At 37.6% G+C, this 22140-nt stretch overlaps 1 protein-coding gene and 1 long non-coding RNA gene across 4 annotated transcripts in view; one reads left to right on the top strand and one right to left on the bottom strand.

The window, feature by feature from the left end:
• LOC145942721 (uncharacterized) overlaps positions 1-22140 on the top strand; it is a 31634-nt gene that overhangs the window by 3518 nt on the left and 5976 nt on the right. Inside the window, exon 4 of one of the 2 annotated variants that reach the window (XR_014426411.1) lies at positions 18195-18324. The exons of the other annotated variant lie outside the window; for it this stretch is intronic. This is a non-coding gene — a long non-coding RNA (uncharacterized LOC145942721). Of the gene's footprint in view, positions 1-18194; positions 18325-22140 lie in introns of those variants that run through there. 2 annotated transcript variants of the gene reach the window in all.
• On the bottom strand, positions 4115-21181 carry LOC145942696 (putative chitinase 10). Of its 2 annotated transcripts, none has more exons than XM_083049647.1 (23): positions 20936-21181; positions 19503-19831; positions 18963-19219; positions 18844-18882; positions 18006-18658; positions 17726-17911; positions 16806-16956; positions 16324-16719; positions 15656-16146; positions 15352-15580; positions 15038-15238; positions 14323-14803; positions 13878-14107; positions 12815-13167; positions 11814-12563; positions 9903-11432; positions 9640-9825; positions 9208-9496; positions 8372-8754; positions 7822-8277; positions 6784-7272; positions 6570-6695; positions 4115-5895 (listed from the first exon to the last, which is right to left on the bottom strand). In XM_083049647.1, exons 2-23 carry the CDS (start codon positions 19823-19825, stop codon positions 5734-5736), a joined length of 8361 nt encoding a protein of 2786 aa, XP_082905773.1. In that variant the 5' UTR covers positions 19826-19831; positions 20936-21181; the 3' UTR covers positions 4115-5733. The 2 variants fall into 2 exon arrangements, with proteins under 2 accessions (XP_082905773.1, XP_082905774.1); XM_083049648.1 differs by having other exon boundaries at positions 15038-15226.

The raw sequence follows: 22140 nt of genomic DNA, 5'->3' as shown, positions 1-22140 counted from the left end.
TTGGATAATTTCGCTAAAAGATGAAATGAAATATTTGATAAATTTAATGATACAAAATTAATTATTATTATTATATAAAAGCAAGTGCATTTTAAGGCTCCTGGGTGCTCACCGCGGCCATATTGGATTGTGACGTCAGAGGCGAGAAAGCACACGCTGAAAATTCTTAGATGCCATTTTTTAATGAAAAGATATTTCGATTAAACAGCACTTCAGATGGCTTTAGCACACTCTTAAAACCCCCCGAAAACTATCCTTTTCCCTTTATAATCAATCAACATCTGTAAAATGATCGAGATATCAGACTTTGACATGCGGAATGACTGTGCAAAGACCAGACGGACTGGGCTTCATAATATTACATTTTACAGCTGTTGATTGATTATAAAGGGGAAAGGATAGTTTTCGGGGTTTTTTAAGAGTGTGCTAAAGCCATCTGAAGTGCTGTTTCATCGAAATATTTTTTTATTTCGAAATGGCATCTAAGAAATTTTAGCGTGTGTTTTCTCGCCTCTGACGTCACGATTTCGACATGGTCGGAAAGGAGCCAGGAGCCTTAAACAGCAAATCCAAATTTCATGGGCAAAAATGATGATGATAGAAAATGCAAGATCAAAAGTAAAGGAACCTTGTTACGAATGTAACTTGTATAATTAATCTAAATGAAGATATGATTATATTAATTGAGTTTATTATTGATTTATTGATTGATTGTGTTTGAAAAAGTGTCCAGAGCCTTAAATCACTAAATAAAAAATATTGAAGTAGTGCATGATATCAATAAGTCATGGTACGTATTAAAATGACAGTGTTAGACCTTAGCATCGACTTCCATAGCAATATCTATACTGCTTTCTCAGCTTTATTTTGCTTCTTTTTTGCCGACTTTGGATTTGCTGAAGAATACAAAAGATTCTCCAATTCAAAATAGTTCACGACACGGTTAGATTTATAGATATATCGAAATCAATAAGTTCTTCTTATAATTTTATTAGATTCATTAGGCATCAAGAGTACTATAAATTTAATTTATGCAGCTAATTGATTAAACGGGTGGTTTTTGCTCGAATGTATATTGAGCTTTTTGTCGTCATAGTTGTCGGGTTGAACACAATTATTATTTTAAAAAATGTTTAAAAATTCGTAGATTCGAAAGAGAATATGTCTAAATCGACTTTTGTGTGTAACCTGTAGCAATAAAAGAGACATTCGCTTTTTATTTTATAAACACAATGTAGCAATATTATATATATGCCATATATTATACGCTGAAAATGAAGTATAGGACATCGACTTTGGAAAAAATGCAAATACCTGATTTTTCTGTCTTTATCGTGCAATTCCGGAAAGTCTGGTGTATCTTCAGCCTTGTTAACATAACTACCCACCCAGAAATGATTGTTTGAATCGACGTCGATTCAACGTCAATTTGACCTAATCGACGTTGATTCAACGACGATTCGACGCCGATTCAACGACGAATTGACGTCGATCAATCATTTCTGGCTGGGTAAGTACATGCGAGCAATTTTGTAAATATACAGAAACCTTGATTTAAACCTACATTTAAACACATATTTACAACATGTTTGCCGCTAGTGCAGTAATCTCGTGCTCTGGAGTTATATTTTAATAATGCGCGAATAAGATCGCCGCAATTTAAATAATGATCTCTCAAGTCATCGTGACCTCTTCATATGCTCTCTTTGATAGAATTGCTCTTGTAATTTTTTCAGATTAGTATCAAATTTTGAAAATGCGAGAGATGTTTTTTGAAGATAATATTGATGATGCAAAGTATTGTGGACACTTATACTTAATTTGGGAACATACATTTTGCTGAACGTCGTGAATTTGCAACGACATTATTAGCCTTATGTTAAGACAGTTGATTCATAGAATTACTCTATATATAAAAAGATTACTTCTCGATATCTTTCTTATATTTATCATATACATATACGTGTATAAATCGATATAATATTGCGGATATGAATCATACGCTTGATTATTAAGTAAAAAGATTTTTTGTAACATTTTATTTGTAATGAAATAATCTCTCTGTTACGATTGATTCTTTTTTTTGACATTACGATATTGAGACATTATCTTCATTATACTGTTCATGTATCCGCCAGATCAATTTCATGACATTCCCAAACCATATAATATGTCCGCAATATTTTGCGTCATCGATATTATCTTCAAAAAACATCTCTCGCATTATAAAAAAGATTCTAGTAAGAACAGACCCGGCCTACTCTTTGAATTTTTAGCTGTTCTGCCACTTCTTGTAAACCATCTTTTAAGTTCTTGCAAGGTTTCATTAAGTATTTTATATCATATATCGTCGCAAAGTATATACTTTCCTGTTTTTTGAAGATAATATCGATGATGCAAAATATTGTGGACAATTATATGGTTTGGGAATTTGTCATGAAATGGATCTGGCGGATACATGAACAGTAATGGAGATAATGTCTCGACATCGTAATGTTAAAAAAAAGAATCAATCGTAACAGAGAGATTATTTCATTATAAATAAAATGTTACAAAAAAATCTTACTTAATAATCAAGCGTATGATTCATATCCGATGATAATATAAGTGGCAGAGGATATCCTCAATAGCTCGAAAAATTCACTTTTCTCCTGTGACTATTTCTGATCCGTGAAAAGTTTATAACCACAATTATAGCTTTTCTACTGAAGGATAAAAAGCGATTGATTAAAATCACAAGGCTCGATCTTAGGACTAATTAATTAAAAAATTAATTAAAGACGGCTTTCATCATGCTCTCGAGATAATTAACGCGGCAATCGATCGTATCATAAATTTATCGAATTTATTCGTTGAAAACGTCTATACTCGTAGAAAGATTTAATTGTACAGAAATATATGTATAATAATATTATGCTTGGAAAATGATCACAGATATCTTTTAATGTCTTTTAAACGTATATCGTTTAATATTACGAGAATTTTTATAAATGTTTTCGCGAGCAATAATGTATAATTCAATTCATTTACAGGACTTTGATTCAACTTGAAATTCGCGATCGCGTCGATGCGCGAATTTGCTTGAATCTTGTCCTTTTAATAATTAAATTTTTTAAAATAATAAATAATTAATTTTTAATATAAAAAATTTAAAATTGATAATTTAATTAAATTATAATTAATAATTTGATTAAATTATTAACTTTTTGAAATAATTAAATTTGTTTTATCTTGGGGATAATTATCATATTATATACAGCTATTTCATTTTTTTAATTAGTTTTCTCAATTACAGCAAATGTTATTTATGAACATCACTCGTACACTTGTGTATATCGATTCGTTTGACACTTATCATGCAAATATACATATACATACAATCACGATGTACCTGTCAGTGATATATGTTTATAAATAGCCATCGCATGTAATTTATCATCCTTTTTTCACAGTCGTGTTTTAAAAATTCTTAATTCTCTAATAATTTTCGTGAGAATCGATTTATCAGTATAATTGACAAACACATTGATTGTGGAAAAAAATCTTGATTACAATCTTAATTACAAAATACTTACATTAGAACGAGGATATTAATCTTCTCAGGTGACGTGAAAATATACGTATGCCAGAAGAAGAGAAAATCTTCGATGCATATACGTTTTCTTTTTTTCTATTTCTTTCTTTACAAAGCTCTCATTCACGTCATCCGGAAGAGTGTTGCAATTATTAAGCAAACATACGTTTTATAACGCATTATAGTACAGTACGTAATATGTAATATCTTATCTATTGTAAGGATTTTTAATTTCGCGATCGCGAAACATCACCCGAGATTTATTTACGCGTCTCTCAAACCTAATTGCACTTTTTTTCCCATCAATTAACTGACATCGATCAGTTGATCGTAAAGAAACTTTATTTCATTGAAGTTGTATCTCCGCATTTTCATATTTTACGAATATTCGTGCGAATGATATTCAAAGCAAACAATCAAATAAAGTACAAATGCAATAAAATAAAGCACAAGTTTATCCGACAACAAAGTTATCCGAAAAATTATCAGGTATTGAAACAAATGTAATTTCGATGGATTTATAGAGTTCGATGTCACAGATCGTATCCAAAATAATTTATATTATATTTATATTATTTTTATATTGTTTGTTGATGATCATACATTTTTTTGTAATTTTTTATGTAATGTTATCACGATAACGAATTTATCGATAATGATCACGCGACCATCATTACAAACACGCATTGTTTCGCATCTGTCATATCGAAAGAAGCTCACCAAAATTATACTAAATTTTTTTCGAGTTTTTTTTTTGTCGACTTGTTACATCGTTACTATAATATATTGCGTGTTTGATTAATTGATTGACGTGCGTCTATCTCTGCGATTTAGATTGCGACGCAATTTTCGTATATCGGCGAAATAACTATCTTGATGCTCTCGTCGAGAAATCTACTCTATTTTACACGACGATGCAAGAATATTAATTCGCACGACTTTTTAATTACTCTCAACTGCGCTCGGAAGAACCGAAGATTCTTTATTAGAAAATTAAAAAAACATAATTTTTCTTTAAGCACCAGTATCTTACTATGGCACAACCGAATGCATTGAGAAAATCCTTAATAAATGCGGAACTGTCATTAAGCCCGATTGCGTGTATTCAGATATACTATAATATCAATAGATATCTGTTCTATCCAATCTGATTCAGTTTATATAATACTTAGTATAATAAAATAGACATCTTAATAAAATAAAAAAAACAGATAGGTATATATATACTTTCGAAAGACTTTTAGTCGACATAAAGAACTGCGATTAACAAGAACGATATTTAGGATAATCTGTAAATTTAAAATAATTAAAAAATTACATGTTTTTTTCATATTTTTTTATCTCTGATCTTGTTTAGAAACTCGTAAAAAAATAATTTTTTTTAATTTTGTCAAAAATGCAAAATTTTCTTCGGAGCAAAAATAGTCGAAATAAAAAGCAATAAGAGACATTTTTTTCTTTATAAGTATATATACATTATCTTTAAGCATATGTGTATATTCTCTCACATTTCTAAAGATCCGTGTTTATTATTGCACTAGTAACACAAATTAAGAACGCGATCACTGATTAATCGCTTATATATTTAAATTTGTTATTTACTTTTATGTTTAACAGAAATGTCTAAAAATTTCTATTTTAGTAGCTGAATTAATTTTGTCGTTTTTTTTTCTAAATGGAAAATAAAATGACACGTAAGAATGAATATCTAATATTAATATATCACCTTTACAATGCGCTCAGTTAGACAACTCGAAATGACTTTTTCCCATCGTCTACTATTTAAGAAGATGTTCGATCGCGATAGACGATGATTCGTATCGAGCAACTCTTATTGTTAGTGTTACTTAATGACGTATGTATTTAATTAACCCTTTATTCGACATAGTATTCCGAGTAATATTCGTGATATTATATCACAAGTATCACGCAACGTAAGAACAGCTAATTTATATACGTCACTTTTTAAATTGAAAGAAAAATTGCTGAAATCACAGCGTTTGTACACCTATGACAGTAAATATTTTGATTAGAATCCGTGATACGCAAAGTAGATTTAAAAAATCACGCGACATTACCAAATAAAGGGTCAAGTTTGTGGACGATCGCGATAAAATATTCGCGTTCTTTGATATACAGCGTTATCAGCGATATGCAGCTCAAGTGCAATCGGTTGCGTGACTGGGCTGCCTTCTTCCGAGTTGACGATTCAGGGTCGTCAACAACGGATACTTTCCGCAGCCACATAAGTCCTTGAAGTCGTCTAGATCGATAGACCAAATCATACCGCCGCCGAGATTCAGCTCCTTTATCAGCTCGGCCTAAGATGAAATAAAATGTGCTTATGAATTAACAATCAAATATATATATGTAATTATATATATAATAATTTGTATATATATATTTATATAAAATTATAATTATAAATTTTATACATTTATATAATTATATAATATATATTTTTTTATTATATATATATAATTAAATAAGTAATTATCTAACGCGAATAACGAATTAAATAATTTTACGTTACAAGTAAACAAATCGTAGTGAATGATATAAATATATCATAAACATTTTTACGATTAAATTTTTTTTTACTTTTAATCTGCGATCAAGTATTGCATTATACCTTTACATATCGGATTAGATCATGAAAGAACGATATGTGTGTATACATATAATTGCATATGTATATAAAATATATGTATGTATGTGTGTACATATGGGTCAATGTTAAATGTCATTTAAATACGCGTGCTCATCGCGCGTCAAAGAAATTGAGTTATCACATGTTTTTAATATAAAGTTGCAACAAATACGAATTGAATTTTCTACGATTATCGTGAATTTGCGACTGCGCTTTTCTCATCGTTAGATGAGATGTGCGATTTGAATTCTGTAAAATGCGCAATGCATCGCACGTATCTGTGCAATTTGTGCATACATGACGCGATTATATATATATAATGTATAAAATCTTTGTCACACATACCTTCCTTGCTACATCGGATACATCATCGTAGCTGACCCATTGATCACGCTTTGATGCATAGGGTCCCACACGTCCTTCCGGATCTTTTGTCACGAACCAACCATCGTTTTTCACGTTATCACATATCTGCATATCAATATCAAAACACAAATTTAATCAAGAATCAAAACAAAGCATATCCTCGCAGAGCTTCATACATTTCGATATCTCTTACCTCGTAATAAGCCAGAAAACCAGCCGATTTCGTGAACTTGCCAGGTTGTCCGGATCCAGAGATTTCCGCGTGGAAACCCGGTGGTGATAGAGAAGTATAATTTCGCGATATCTCAGACAGGGTAAAGCTCGATCCGTAAGCCGGTATACCCATGACGATCTTGTTGGCTGGCACGCCTTTGTCGAGCCAGTATCTCACGGAAAAGTTTACGTTCAGGGATACCGAATGATCGCTAGGCTGATGATAGAGTGGTGCAACATGACCGGTTTCGCGTCCCCAGGCGTTATGATAATCGTACGTCATTAAGCCGATCCAGTCAACGTATTGTACCAAGGACGGGATCTCGATATAGGCGTTATCGATGACGATTTTGCTCGCCGAAGCCGCGATGGATAACAAAAGTCCTTTGGATCTGAAAGTCTCGTTGATTTTGCGAAGCAACCGGTGAAAATTGTAACTGTCGCGTTGAGGACCGCGATTACAGTCGGCCTGCGAGGAAAAATAATTTTACACATTAAAATACTTTCTTTGCTCAATATTTCCTAAATTAAAATTATACAATGTTTCTCCTAATTTTTAAAAATATTCTTTTTAAACATTTTTTAAAAATATTTTATATTTTTTAAATATTATTTTTTATATTAGAAGAATATATTGTTATATTGCAAAAGCGTGTATATTTTTCGTCTATTCTCATCTTTGTGTATTTTTAATTTAATTTAATTTTGAGTAATGAATTTTGAGAAGTTTGGGATATTATTGAGAAACTGTGTTATTGTGATTGATGAACCAATTCTGTTGATTTTTCTATTGGCTTGTAAGAGTAGAGTGATATAGTAGTTGGCTATCATTCGATGACTTCACTTAAATTATTTAATATAAGGACACGAATTAATAGATATTCGATTTGAACGTCTATTATAATTGTATTCTGACCATTATAAACATATTGTTTTTATATAATCAAAGGAGAGGATTTCTAAACATTCTCTCCTATAGAACACACAATTACTGAGAATGAAAAAACATATGTTTTACCTGCCAGCATACTGGAAATTCCCAGCTGAGCTCTAGACCGTCGAAACCGTGCTTCTGAACAAATTGCGCGGCATGTTGAGCAAATTGTCCAATCGTTGGCGAATCAGCCAACCTGCTGTACTTGTCATTCTTCGAGTCGTTCCATCCTCCTAAAGCGAGTAGTATTTTAACGCCGTGTCTCTTTCTAACTTCCGCTGCTTTATTGAGAAACTGTTTGTAAACGCCAGGATCGGAAGCCTCGATTTTCATTGTAAATATCGGCGTGTCCCCTTTATTTTCCGGCTCCCGGATCTTTAAGGTAGCGAACGCGTAGACGATATGCGTGCACAGTTCTCCGTCGATGTCCTCCGGCGAGAATTTGCCAACACTCGTCCGCCTCGAACCCCAAGAAGTATAGTAGCAAATTACCTTCTTATTGCTCGCATTTTCGACTGTCAGTCTCGGCGATACGCTGATCTACGAAATCGAAGAAGGTAAACTTTACATTAATTGTTAAAAAAATTTTATTAAAAAACCGAGCTAGTTCTCTCGTTCTATCTTCTCTACGTACTTGACGTTGAGCTGTCTGGGTGCATTTGGTATTCTCCGGCCAATCGCATCGGTTTTCATTCCAGTAGAGTCCAGTTGGACAGGTCTGTTCCGAGATCTTGCCGAAGTTGCATAGATAATACTTGGTGCAATCGCTCTTGTGAGGTAGGAACAAAAGTCCTCCGCAGTCAATCGGCGGTAGAGGACTCGCTTCGATTTCAACGGAGTCGTCTGTTTCTGATTCTATCGTCGTCGTTATCTCCGTCGTCGTCGTCGTCGTCGTTGTTGTTGTTGTCGTTGATGACGGTGTATACGTTGGTCTTGACGACGTTGTAGATTCGTATGTCGGACGTTCGGTGATAGTTGTGGACTCGATGCCAGGGTCAACATCGGTGATGATCGCACCTAAATCAAAGGAGATAGCATTCAAAAAGATTACATGAAAAAAATCATACAAATATGATTTATTAAAATTGATAAAAGAAAAATATTGATTAATATTTTATTATTTTATTTTATTTTATTAAAATTTTGATTCTATATAATTCTAATTCTAATTTTAATTTTGATTGTGATTTTAATTTTAATTTTAATTTAGTTTTAATTTAATTTAATTGATCTGAATTTATTGTAATGTCCAAAAGTGTTATAATATAAAATGTAAAAATGCAAAGATATAAACCGAAAGCCATCCTAAGCAAGGCAAGAAAATTAAATCAAATAATTAAATAAGATGATATTGATTAATATTTGTACATATCTTTTTCAAATTGTATAATAATCTAAATTCTCTTTTTGCATACAATTACAAGTTGATCAATTTATATATCTTTTTTAAAATAATGTTAACAAATTTACCTTCCGTGATAGGGCACAGCGGGCCCTCCGGATAGTTTCTCAGTACTCGATTCATCGTTCTTAATAGCGGACTAGGCTCGCAGCCGCACCTGTTCTTAAAATCGTCCAGATCTAAGGCCCAGATCATCCCGCCGCCGAGGCCAAGTTTCTTAATTAATTCTGCCTTTAGTTTAATTTGTTGAGCGTCGTCGAAGCTCACCCATTGGTCACCCTTGTAAGCGTAGGGACCGATTCTTCTCTCTTTGTCTTGAACAACCGTCCAGCCCTTTTTCAATGTTCTTTCGCATATCTGTCATAGATATAATCACAAAAAATATATATTTATTGCTGTGATAAATATCTTCTGAAAAATTAATATCTTCTCATATGTAATCATTCGAAATTTATATTTTTATTTAATTTCTAGCTTATATTTTCGTAGAAAATGTCCACCTCGTAATATGACAAGAAGCCCCTTGCTCTGGTCGCCTCTCCAGCCTCACCACCGCCGTAGGTTGGTGCATCTAATCCGTGTACGTTCCTTTCAGCTAATGAGAACGATTGTCCGTATAACGGAGCGCCCATGACCAATTTTTGCGGGTCCGCACCTTTCTCTATCCAATAATGGATCGAAAAATTCTAGCGACAAGAAAAACGAAGAATTTTGAATAATTATCGATAATTCTTATAATCTAAATTCTTCGGATAAAGCTTACGGCGTTGAATGTTGGTTCCCAGTCGTTCGGAAGATGATACAACGGTGCCACGTGACCGGTCTTCTTGTCCCATTGTCCGTGAAAATCGTAAGTCATCACGGATATCCAGTCCAGATATTTCGACAGAACGGGAACATCGTATCCCGCGTCGATTACCCTCTTGCTCGGTGAAACTGCTGCCGAAAGAAGCAACCCTCTCGGCTTGAACTCGTCGCTCAGTTCTTTCACCAGCTGGCTGAAGCCTTCCTTGTCGGACTCCGGACCTTTCTTGCAGTCCACTTGCCAGCACACCGGGTACTCCCAATCGAGATCGAGACCCTCGAAACCGTACTTCTCGATGAAGTGTAAAGCTTGCGCGACGAATCTCTGCCTGGCAGCGGGTGAGTGTACGAGTCTGCTGTATTTATCTCCAGCCGAGTCGTTCCAGCCACCCAGCGCCATCAGCACCTTCAGACCCTTTGACTTGAATGCCGCCACCTTTTCGTAAAACTTGTTGTCTATGTCGGCCCAAGGATCGTGAGACTTTATCGTCAAAGTGGAACCATCGAGAACGACGAATCCGTAAAGCACGTGGGTGCAGAGATCGGGATCTATGTCTTCCGGCACGAATCTGCCGCCCTCCTGCCGATACCAGGCCCAGTTGCAGAAGTAGCAAATGACTTTGTACTCGTTGCTAGGACTCCAACGATCCACCGACGTAATCGGTCGCATCGTTTGCGTAGGTTTCACCGTGAACGACGACGTCGTCGTCGTCGTCGTCGTAATCGTTGTCGGCTTCTGATTTTCGAGCCACACGTGAGGACTTCGCGGTTCCGCCAATACTTTCTGGATCATGTGCATCAGCGGATGAGGTCCGTTGCCGCATCGTCCGCGGAAATCGTCTAGATCTAGGGCCCATACCATGCCACCTCCCAGATCCATGTCGCGGACGAACTGCGCCTTCCGCCGAATCATTTCCGGGTCGTCGAAACCGACCCACTGGCTGCCCTTGTAAGCGTACGGGCCCATCCTGTGTTCCGGATCCTGCACCACTGTCCAGCCGCGGTTGCGCACGCGATCGCAGATCTCGTAATAGGACAGGAAACCGGCGGCTCTGGTGAACTCGCCGGCGTTTCCGGCGCTGGCCGGGGAATTCAGTCCAGTTCCCGTTCTCGGGTCGTTGATTGTGAAGGACTGTCCATACAACGGCATACCCAGGACGATACTCCTGGATGGTGCGCCCTTCGAAATCCAGTAATTGATAGTATAGTTGAGGTTGAAGTAATTGTAATCGTCGTCCGGATGATAATACATAGGCGCCACGTGACCGGTCTTTTTATCCCACTGTCCATGGTAATCGTATGCCATGACGGCAATCCAGTCTAGATACTTGGCCATAGCAGATACGTCGTAGCCCTTGTCGATTACTTTCTTGCTCGGCGAGACTGCTGCCGAAAGCAGCAGTCCCTTCGGTTTGAACCTTGCGCTCAATTCCTGTAAGAGAGCCGCGAATTTTTCTTTATCCGAATCCGGGCCCTTCTTGCAGTCCACCTGTACCAAAATTAGAAAGAATTAATAACAAAGAATCAAATACAAAACAATTCTAAATCTATAATTTACATATCATATATATATATAAAAAATGTATAAAATTTAAAATAAAAATATTCAATAAAAAAATTTAATTAATAAATAAATATATAACTTGCTCTCTTCTGCGATAGAAACGGATAAGATTTTAAAAATATCTAAGGCAACTAGATTGCATAATTATATTAAAAAATGTTATATTTAAATCTCCCTTTTTACATTATTCGAAATTGATGAAATATCTTCAAAGCGACATAATTTTTAAAAAAAGTATCAAGAAGCGAAAATAAAACTCGTGAGTCGTATAGTATATTATTAAAATAAATGAAAATAAATTCTCACCTGCCAGCAAACCGGGTACTCCCAATCCAAGTCTAATCCATCGAAACCGTATTTCTCGATGAATTGAAGAGCGTGATCGATGAACTTGCTTCTGGCAGACGAACTGTGCACCAATCGACTGTATTTGTCACCGGCGGAATCGTTCCAGCCACCTAGCGCGAGAAGTACTTTGAGACCCCGTTTCTTATACGCCACCACCCGCTCGTAGAAACGATTATCGTAATCCGCCCAGGAATCGTGCGCCTTGATCACCAGCTCGGAGTAATCCAGCACCGCGAAACCGTACACGATGTGCGTGCACAAGGTGTGATCGATGTGTTCCGGAAGGTAGCGGCCGATCCCGCGACGGTACCATGACCAATTGGTGAAATAACACACAATCTTGAAGTCGCCGGACAGCGGGGACATCTTGTCGGGATCTATGATCGCGGAAGGCAGAGTCGATGTAGGCTGACTACTCTCTGTGGTCGACGTAACGGGTGTCTGTTCCGTAATTGGTTGCGTGACCGATGGCCGATGCGAAATCGTTGGTCGAGCGGGTGAATTCGTCGTCGATATCGTCGCCTGCGTGGTGGCTTCCTTGTCCTCATTGTTCGTACACTTGGCCCGGGCCGGCCAGTCACAGATACGGGTCTCCTTGTTGAAGTGTAAGCCTGGTGCGCAGTTGAACACTTCTGGACGACCCCAAAGACACGCCTGATATCTGTTGCAGTCACTCGGTACGCTACTGTAGCTGCCGGAGATGCAGGTCTAAAGTAATCGCAATAATAATGTCGCGATATCAATATCAATTATCTCGAGCTGTCATAAGATAAATGGAGATCGCGACGAAATGATGAATGAACCGGATATACAAGAAAAAAGGACATGACGCGATAACACCAGATTAGAAAGTTTGTTTCAATATCCGAGCGATTACTGATGCGTTTAGTGTGCATTTATTCAAGTGCGCTTATTTGACTCATCAATTATTATTGCCAATTAATATAACAATTACTTACGTCACTGTCCTTTCCCACAAGCTGAGCGTATCTGGGGGGTGAATCGTCGCACGGGTTGTTGAAGGCCCAATCGCACATACTCTTCTTAGTGTTCCAGTTTAAGCCAGGCCCGCACTGTCGCGGGACGAGATCGCCATTTACGCAGACCAGAAAGCTCGTGCACGAATTCGGATTAGGATAGTATTCTCCGTGTTGACATGGTTTTTGTGGTTTTTGTGGTTTTTGCGTCGACGTCAATATAACGATAGGTTTCGATGTGGTGAACCTTGTGGTGAACCTTGTGCTTGAGATAGAAGGCGGTCTTCTGGTTGAACTCACGAAAGGACGTCTTGTCGTCGAGATGTACGTCGTACCTGAAGAGAAGACACAAAAATCTCATGAAAAAATTGCATTGTTATATATTGAAATCGTAATCAATGAAGGGTTAATCGATTGAAATCGGGCACCTTGATAAGAGATCTTATACACTCTCTGCGCGACGCAGTTTAAAGCGAAGAAAATCAATATTATACAGATACGCTGAAATAGGAAGCCCATGGTTTTCACGGACGATAGCGACGAACAAAGCGCTAACAAGCAAGTCGACGCTGCTTATACCCTTGTCGATGCATCGTGCATCTTCGCTTCTCTTCAGCATATAGTAAAGAGGGAGGATGCCTCTTTGGCCGGAGGCGACAGCTACAAGAAGATACGTATACGCGAAGATATTTGCGTGTGCAAACAGGTTTGCGCTTATATGTCTATTCATAGTGTTCGCTTATCGAATTTAACGAAAGAAGAAAGAATCTCTGAAGAGTATCTTATACCTTTAAAAAATTTAAAAAAATGTTTATGTATATGAATGCTATCGCGACAATAATTTTCTTGTTAATATTATCGATTTATATTATAAATGTTACTCGTTATTCGCATCGTTATCCCCCCAAGTTATTTCAATTACAAAGCATTTCTCTTATGACAGAGAGGGGAAAGAGAGAAAATTAAAAAGACACAGAAAGAGAGAGAAAGAGAGAAATGAATAAAGTATCCGGCTAATGAGAGTCCGGCTAATAAGTAGCCTTACCAGTTTCTGTTTGACATTTCGCTGCCGATGGCCAATCACAGAGATGTCGTTTCGCATCCCAGTGCAATCCAGGCGCGCATTGCTCGCGCTTCAACTCGCCGCGAACGCATCTGTAATAATTGCTACAACTCGCGGGGTCGCTGTAGTATTCGCCGCTGGTGCAGTTTGATCTTGGAGTAGTGACAATCGATTCCTCCGTCGTGGTGGTTGTAGGCTGCGTAGTCGGTGCTCTGTTAAAGTAATTTTCCCAATAGCAAATATGAGGGCTTAAGTGCAATTAAAATTATGGTATAATTACAAATATCGAAATTTTTTTAATGTACAAAAATGTTAAGCATTTTAATTTATTTCGAGCTTTTTTTTAATGACTCCGGAAAAAGAGAAAGAATAAGAGAGTAAAAAGATAATTGCATAACGCAGTGGTTTTTCTTCAACATCTCTTTACCTCGATGTAGTCCACCAGGTCGTAGTACTACTGGATGTACTCGTCCAACTGGGCTTCGTCGTTTCCTCCGGGATCTTGCTAGATAATTTCTCGGTGGTCCACGAAGGCCACGTAGTTCTGGTCGTCTGCTGGCTCCACGTAGGCGACGTAGTTCTGGTTGTCTGTTGGGTCGTCGTGGTGCTACTGGATGTACTCGTCCAACTGGGCTTCGTCGTTTCGTCCGGGATCTCGCTGGATGGTTTCTGGGTACTCCAGGTCCACGAAGGCCACGTAGTACTGGTCGTCTGCTGGGTCGTCGTGGTGCTCGGTCTCTCCGTCCACGTAGGCCACGTCGTAGCTTTAGTGCTGGTCGTTGTCATCGGTGTAGTAGGACGCGGAGCACCGTCCGCAGCATCGCTGTGAGTGGTCAGTGTTGGTGCTTGCGGTGTCACAGGTTGCGGTGGACGTTGACAGTTTTCCGAGATGGATGTCGACAAGCGATCTGTGTTATCAATTAAAGCAGTAGTAATGTCAAAATTAATTAAAAATAATAGTAAACATGATATAGTATATGTATAATGCAATATAAAAAATGGCAAATAGTAATTTAGAAAAAATATGCAATATAAAAGAAAATAATTTAATATATAAGGAGAATTTTTAATCTAGAAAATAATTTATAATGTAGAAAGTAATAAAATAATATTAATAACAAGATAATTATTTTAAAACAAACCTAGCGCACGATTAATAGCTTTCAACAGAGGATACGACTCCGAGCAGCAACGATTTTGAAAATCGTCTAGGTCGATGGTCCACATTGTAGCTCCACCGTAGCCATTAGCTGTTATATATTTACCCTTAGCGTAGACACTCTCTCGATCTTCGTAACCTACCCATTGATCCTCGAACCGAGCACTTGGTCCTGAAATTTTAACTAGTGTATAATATTATTGTATATGTATAATTAATATAGTATCGATTCTTTCTCTATATTTTTCTATGATATAATTTTTTTCATTATAATCTTCAAAATAAAAATGTACTCACCAGGTTCTGTCTTCCAACCATGCCGCTTGATTTTGTCACAAATCTCATAATAAGCCAGCATTCCAGGTTGCTTGGTGAACTCTCCCGGTTTACCGGGACCGGTCGTGGGGTCACCCAGACCAGCTTGACTCGCCGAAGAAAGTCGATAAGACTGACCGTACAATGGAATACCCATTAGAAGCTTAGATTTTTCAGCACCGAGACTGACGAGGTAGCTCATGGTAAAATTCTGTAATATTTTCGAATGTATTACATTCAGCGATTTATAACGTGCACTTTTTGGACGAATAAGATTCAGACTTACGACGTTATAGTAGGGGTTGCTGTCGCCAGGCGAACCGAATAAGGGCGCTATGTGTCCCGATTTGGATTCCCAAGCACCATGATAATCATAAGACATGACCGACATGAAGTCGACGGCTCGCGAGATCTCGCGCAGCTCGTACGCCTTGTCGATTACCTCCTTGTATCCCGATAAAGCGACAGCCAGGATAAGAGGCGGTTCTTGCTTGTTGAATTCTTCCCTCAGCTCTTGTATCAGCTTAGTAAAATTGGGCTTGTCGGAGTCCGGGCCCTTTTTGCAATCGCTCTGCCAGCACTTGGGGTAACTCCACTCGAGCGAGAGTCCATCGAAGTTGTGCTCCTTCAAGTAGGTCGCTGCAGCCGCGACGAACTTACGACGAGCTGCGCCGCTGCTGATTAATCGGGAATACTTATCGCCAGAACTGTCCGTCCATCCACCCAGAGCTAGCAGTATTCTCGATCCTCTGACAGAAGTCACTCGTTGATACAGATCTGGAACGAATCATTTGGATAATTATTCTTCTGAGTCTCTTTGATGAAATATCCAAGTAGGAGCGGGTGATTCCATAATTTGTAAAATTATTCACTCGAGATGAGAGGTTGAATCTAAAGCGAACCTCGCAAATTGATGATCTTAATTTATATCTTGGATCAAAGAAATAAACTTACTGTTTTCGATGTCGGCCCAAGGGTCGTATGATTGCATCAGCAAGGTCTCGGGATTCAATCCGGCGAAAGCGTAGACAATGTCGGTGCAGAGCTGCGAATCTAGATTTTCCGGCACGAATTTGCCATCCTCTTTACGATACAATGCCCAGGAAGTGACATAACACACCACTCGCGGTCCTTTCTGTCGCAACAACAACGTCTTCTTCTGCTCCGACGATACTCTGCCCTTCTGATCTTTCGACAAAGAGCCTTGATCGACGATTCGCTCGAAAACGTTGATCTTGCAGATTTTGTTTCCATAGACTTCCGGAGATCTCTCCGGAGTAATCGCCAGACAACGATTCTCGGTCAGATCGAAGTATCGATCGCGTCCACAATAACCATGATGTAGTCGCCCTGAAAAAAAATCAAGTGTGATAAATTTCTTCATTTTTGAGTGGCTTTACGATTTTTAATTGATACAGAAAGCATTATTGTATTACCTTCGATGCAAGAGTAAAATCTGGAACAATCTTCTGGATCCACTCCGAAAAGATAATACTCAAAAGGACACTCTTCCGCTAGCGTATCCTTATAGTATCCTAAGGATTCTACAGCCGTATTCAGCATCGGCCAAGAATTCCCGCAAATACCCTGCGGAATTAATTTATAACATTCATCCATACATATATATATATATATATATACATTAATTATAAATATATAAATATATATGTATATATATTTTAATAAAATTATACACATATTAAATATGCATCTCGATATACATATATGCATATACATTTCGAAATAATGAATGACTAAACAGCATGAAATTATAATTGGTTCATTACTATAAAAGCTATCAAGTTGTGCAATAAAGAATACATTTACTGGACACGTGTTATATAGTAAAACATATGTATTCATTATCATAACTTGATCTAACGCATAAATCAAAAAGTGCTGTTTATCTTTATATCACATTAGGAAAATACCTCGCGTCTCGCGTATAGGATAGATAAATCACTTATCTCAGATTAAGTAATAATCGCGTCATTAGCGAATATAATTCTTTCAACAGTAAATCTAACGCGACGACAAAAATTAAAAAAAAAACACGAAGCGTATGCTTACTTAATCTTCACACTTTTATAAATAACATTAAATAATTAATAGTAAAAAAATATACTAATAACTAATATACATAATTAGTAATAAAATAAATAAAATATAATTAATATTAAAATATATGAAAGAGCAAACCCTTACATTATAAAGTGGCATTATTAAAATTATTCCCTACGTCTTTTAATTTCAATTAATTCTTTGTGATATCATATGATATATCAAAATCTGATAAACTTCCAAAAAAATGCTATTTAAAGTTCTGATAAAAAAAAGAGAGGTAAATGTTAATTACCTGAAAATCATCCATATCCAGCGACCATAATGCAACCCCGCCAAGCCCTGTCGCCCGGACATACGCTATTTTGACCTTAACCGATACAGGATCGTCATAACCGATCCATTGATCGCCGCGTTTTACGTAAGGACCTTCCTCATCCCTGCCAGAGATCCACAGACCTCTCTCCAATTTATCGCACACCTATATAAGAACAGAATAATTTTCTTTCAATTCTCATGCGCGAACATAGCTCTTGATCTTGAGTTTTATTAGTAACTTAAGTGATACACTTTACCTCGTAATAAGCTAATTTTCCATCTTGAGTCTGTATAATCAGGTCTTTAGTGTAATCACCCTCTCTGCTAGGTCCCAAAACAGGGGCGCCGGCATCTGTGAGATTGTCGAATTTAAGGGTGTATCCCTGACCGAAGATAGGCAAAGCGAGAACGATCTTTGACCTCTGTTCGACGCTGACTTGTTTCAGCCATTCGCTCGTGTTTTGCGCGACGAAACTCAAAAGGCCCGGATGAGAGGCGATTTTCTGCATCCTATCGCGTTTCATTTCGCAATCAAAATCCTGTTCCTGACAAACCGGCATATCCCGCCAGCTTCTCAAAATTATCAGATCGGCGATCGACGCGAGCTCCGGATCCACGGGATCGTCCGGTCTCAACGCAACCGCCAAAGTATGTCCTCCCCTGGCCAATGAAACGCCGATTGTCTTCAGCATAATCTTGAAGCTGTGCCAATCATCGGCGGCAGTCGGCCAGTCGAGCTCGATGCCGTCGAAGGGATATTTCTCGAGAAATTCAAGAATGGACTTTTGCGGGAATAAAGGCACATTCGAGAAAAATTGGGTGCCATCGTATAAATCCCGATTTGTGAGTGATATGAGCACACGCAGTGTCGGATCCCGCGAACGAAGTCCCATAATAGCATTAAAACCGTCTATATAACAAGATAAATTAATGCGGTTTAATAATTAAAATTATTAAATAATACATATTTATAAAAATATTTGGTATCTCTAACTAAAATGAAATAATGATTTATTTCCAATAATGTGTTTATATATTTTAAATAGCTATTTTTTTTTAAATAAAAAAATTAAACTACGTAATAATCTTTATTACCTTGATCATACGGATCTCTAAGAATGATATTTTCTGTATCTGTAAATAATAAAAAAAAAATAATTAAGATGATAAAAATACAAATATAAAATATATCTATAGAAGAGAATATTGTTTACCCAAAATAGCCGCATCGTATATCAAATGAGTACACTTGTGATCCGGAATATTTTCTGGAAGCAAAGAGAACGGTTCCGTTCTATAAACAGCTCTAGAATCGAACCGGCAGACAATTTTAGGTTCGAAATTTTGCGTTCTTCGCAGGATCGGCGGTGCCACAGGTTCGATCCAAATCGATTCATGATCCACATCGACACTTAGGAAAGGCGCCTCGCGATGTTCCACTGCGTCTCTCAAAGGTAATCTTCCGCTCTCGCTAAATTGATTTGAATTTTACATACTCTCATACCATATATTTTATATCAAATTTAATAATAGATTAAAGTATCGTTAAAAAAATATAAATTCGTAGGCTTCTTTAAAAATTATTTAAAAGAAGGAAAAATTTGATCAAGGAAACTGAAAGAAATATCATTAAAAAAAAAAAGAAATTAAAGTTTCGATGCAACTAAGGATTAAAATAGATGTATATAAAAATGATGATTGCATAAAAGCAAACGTGTGGAAGAAAGACGTATCAAATGTTCTCCAATGTTTACCTCTCGACGTCATCTCGGAATTTGTGACTCGATTCAGCGTAGAGCACGTTGGCCGGCAACGATTCGACCGCATCGCGCAGAGGATATCTGTGCGAGCCAAACTCGTTATAATCTAAATAATTTGACGGGCGACCGAACGTAGGTGTCGGCGACCTCTCGACGGCATCTCTCTGGAACGAGGGAACGGGAAACCCGCGTTGTTGATGATTCCGTGATGGAGGTGATGGTGTAAAATGCAGAATATCTTGGACTGGTACTCGTGGTCTCGTAGGGACGGCTGAAGATAAGCTCACCAGCGTCAAGAGGATAATCCAAGCCACCATGGCTGGCTGGAATGACAAATAGCATTGATATTTTTCTCTCTTTCTCTTCGAGAAGGTGCTTACAGGGAGTCTCCTTTACGATCTTTGAAATCCCGATATTTTTACATGAATTTAAATGAGCACAGATTTAAGTAGCTAGGACAATAGGAGGCAAATAGGAGACTGTAGTGCGTTTCAATATGCATTTCATGCGCGACTGAAGCACGTCGGTTTGTTTACTGTGCCTTCAAGATATTTCGATCGTCTCTCGTTCGTTCTGAGAGAACAAGTACAAGGAATCGAAAAAGAGACAGCCTTGAAGATATGCGGGCACCTCTTGCATGTTCGCATTGCCTTGTCTCTTCTTACTCTTCCTATTCGCACGCATATTTTATTTCTTGCGATTTCCATCAATATCGTTTCTACATGCAACAGATTCAACAGTAAAACAGTATCGATTTTATTTATGAGATAAAGTTGAAAACAAATACAAAAAAAAATTTTTTTATTACACAAGATACATTTTTAATTATGTTTTAGGATAAAATATTTATTATTATTATTATTATTGTTCGAAAGAGAGAATAGTTTTTCCAGAAATTTTTTGACGCATTTACAGAATTTTTCTGTATCGAATTTTTTCTATCGCAAACTTGTAACTCGTGAATTTAAGAGAGGCTTCAAGGAGTAATGAATTTGTAATGAATTCAAATTTTATACCGCGTTCAGTCTGAATTATTCGAGGACAAAGACGGGCTTGATGTATTGATTATTTTTCGCGGATGTGCGTATACCTATTAGAATGCGAATGTCGTCGTAAGAGAAGATGAGACCGTACGATATGAACGGTTCGCGATGTATTGTGTGCGAGGTTTGCACTGCACTTGGCAAACAGCTTAAATCTTTTCTTAACACGTTTATTTTAAAAGATTGCCTTAAACTATCAAATAATTTCATAAATCAACCAGCACACGACTACACCCTTTTATACATTGGCAGAAACATTTTTTTTTTTTTTTTTTTTTTTTTTTTTTAATTTAAATAATACATGACAGGGGTTTATTAAATAATATATAAGGAAAGGAATGATGCACACAGTTTCTAATAGTCAAAGTGTTAGAAAAAACGGACCTTCCTGATTCCTCCTCCTTTCCGTATAACGTTGCACCGATGCAACGGTGTATCGGGGTGTCAAAAACTGTCACTGTCAGACGGGAGTGAACCGTCTGATGAAAACACCTGTCAACGGCGCGCGATCCAACCACACTGATCGAGCAAGGGCTCTATATCTCTTTCTCTAGGTCTCCTCGAGGTGTGTGCGTGCTCCTTCGAACACCGCGATGAATTTTAAAAGACCACCACCACCGCGAGCGGGGAGGGCCAACAATCTGGTATTCCGGACGCGCGAGGACGCAATATATATACCTACTCCTCCATTCCGGGGGCGAGAGGGGGCTCCCGTGATCCAACATCCTACCTATTAAGTCCCCCGCTCTGCGACGACCTTGACCACAAGAGGAGCACGACTTCGTTCACGTACACGCCCTGGACGTGGTCGCCCAAGTCGAAATCTCTCGTCGCCTTTGATTCATTTCGCTCCTACCCTCGCATGATGTGGCTCTTTTCACGATCGTTCGCATATAAATCGCATTCGGGACCAATTAAGACGACCCTTGATCGTGGTCCTAAGCAGAGTATCCCTTCAGGGTATCCCTCAGAGGTACTCTGCTTAGCTACTACGAGACCACTTTATCACGATCGATGGTCTTAATTGGTCTTAATGATCTTAATTAAAATAATTGATTATAATCCTCTTATTGTTAAACGTATGCATTGTCTCTATCCATGAATTACATCCGAAAAAATACTACTGTAACAAAATTTACAACATCCTAAACTTTGAATTTTGAAACGATAGACGAATTACTGTCATCATTGCATTCTTCACGCAACATGTTGACACTTGATTTAAATTGTACATCAGAACAGCCCCGATTCGAGGGTCCCTTTTATATATTTGCAGATACAAAATATAATTATATATTGCGTAAAAAAACAAGGATATATTTATTATAATAGAATACTGCGGGATGAGCGATGCATCGAAACTGGGCGCGAAAGTTGACGGATGACAGAAAACAGCTGACAATGAGACAAGTTGCAACGGGAAGAGAGGAAACAAACGCATACAGTCGACCGACGTCCTTGATGATCGACGTTGATATCGAAACGGATCATTAGGGTATCGGATATATCGAGAAACATACATTATTGTCTCGTCCGCAACGTGTAGTTAAACTCTTCTGCGAATATTGTTTGTTTGAACGATTTACGAA

The sequence above is a fragment of the Prenolepis imparis genome, unplaced genomic scaffold (genome assembly GCF_030444845.1).
Source record: "Prenolepis imparis isolate NDT839.2.m4 unplaced genomic scaffold, iyPreImpa1.0 SCAF_11, whole genome shotgun sequence".
NCBI classification, from domain to species: domain Eukaryota; kingdom Metazoa; phylum Arthropoda; class Insecta; order Hymenoptera; family Formicidae; genus Prenolepis; species Prenolepis imparis.
This window is presented reverse-complemented; position numbering and strand designations above follow the sequence as displayed.

Coding starts and splice junctions, on each gene's coding strand:
- LOC145942696 (XM_083049647.1), bottom strand. CDS start 19,825: ATGGTGGCTTGGATTATCCTCTTGACGCTGGTGAGCTTATCTTCAGCC. Junction 19,220..19,502: donor TTCCGAGATGACGTCGAGAG/GTAAACATTGGA, acceptor AAATCAATTTAG/CGAGAGCGGAAGATTACCTT. Junction 7,273..7,821: donor AATTTCCAGTATGCTGGCAG/GTAAAACATATG, acceptor TTTTCCTCGCAG/GCCGACTGTAATCGCGGTCC.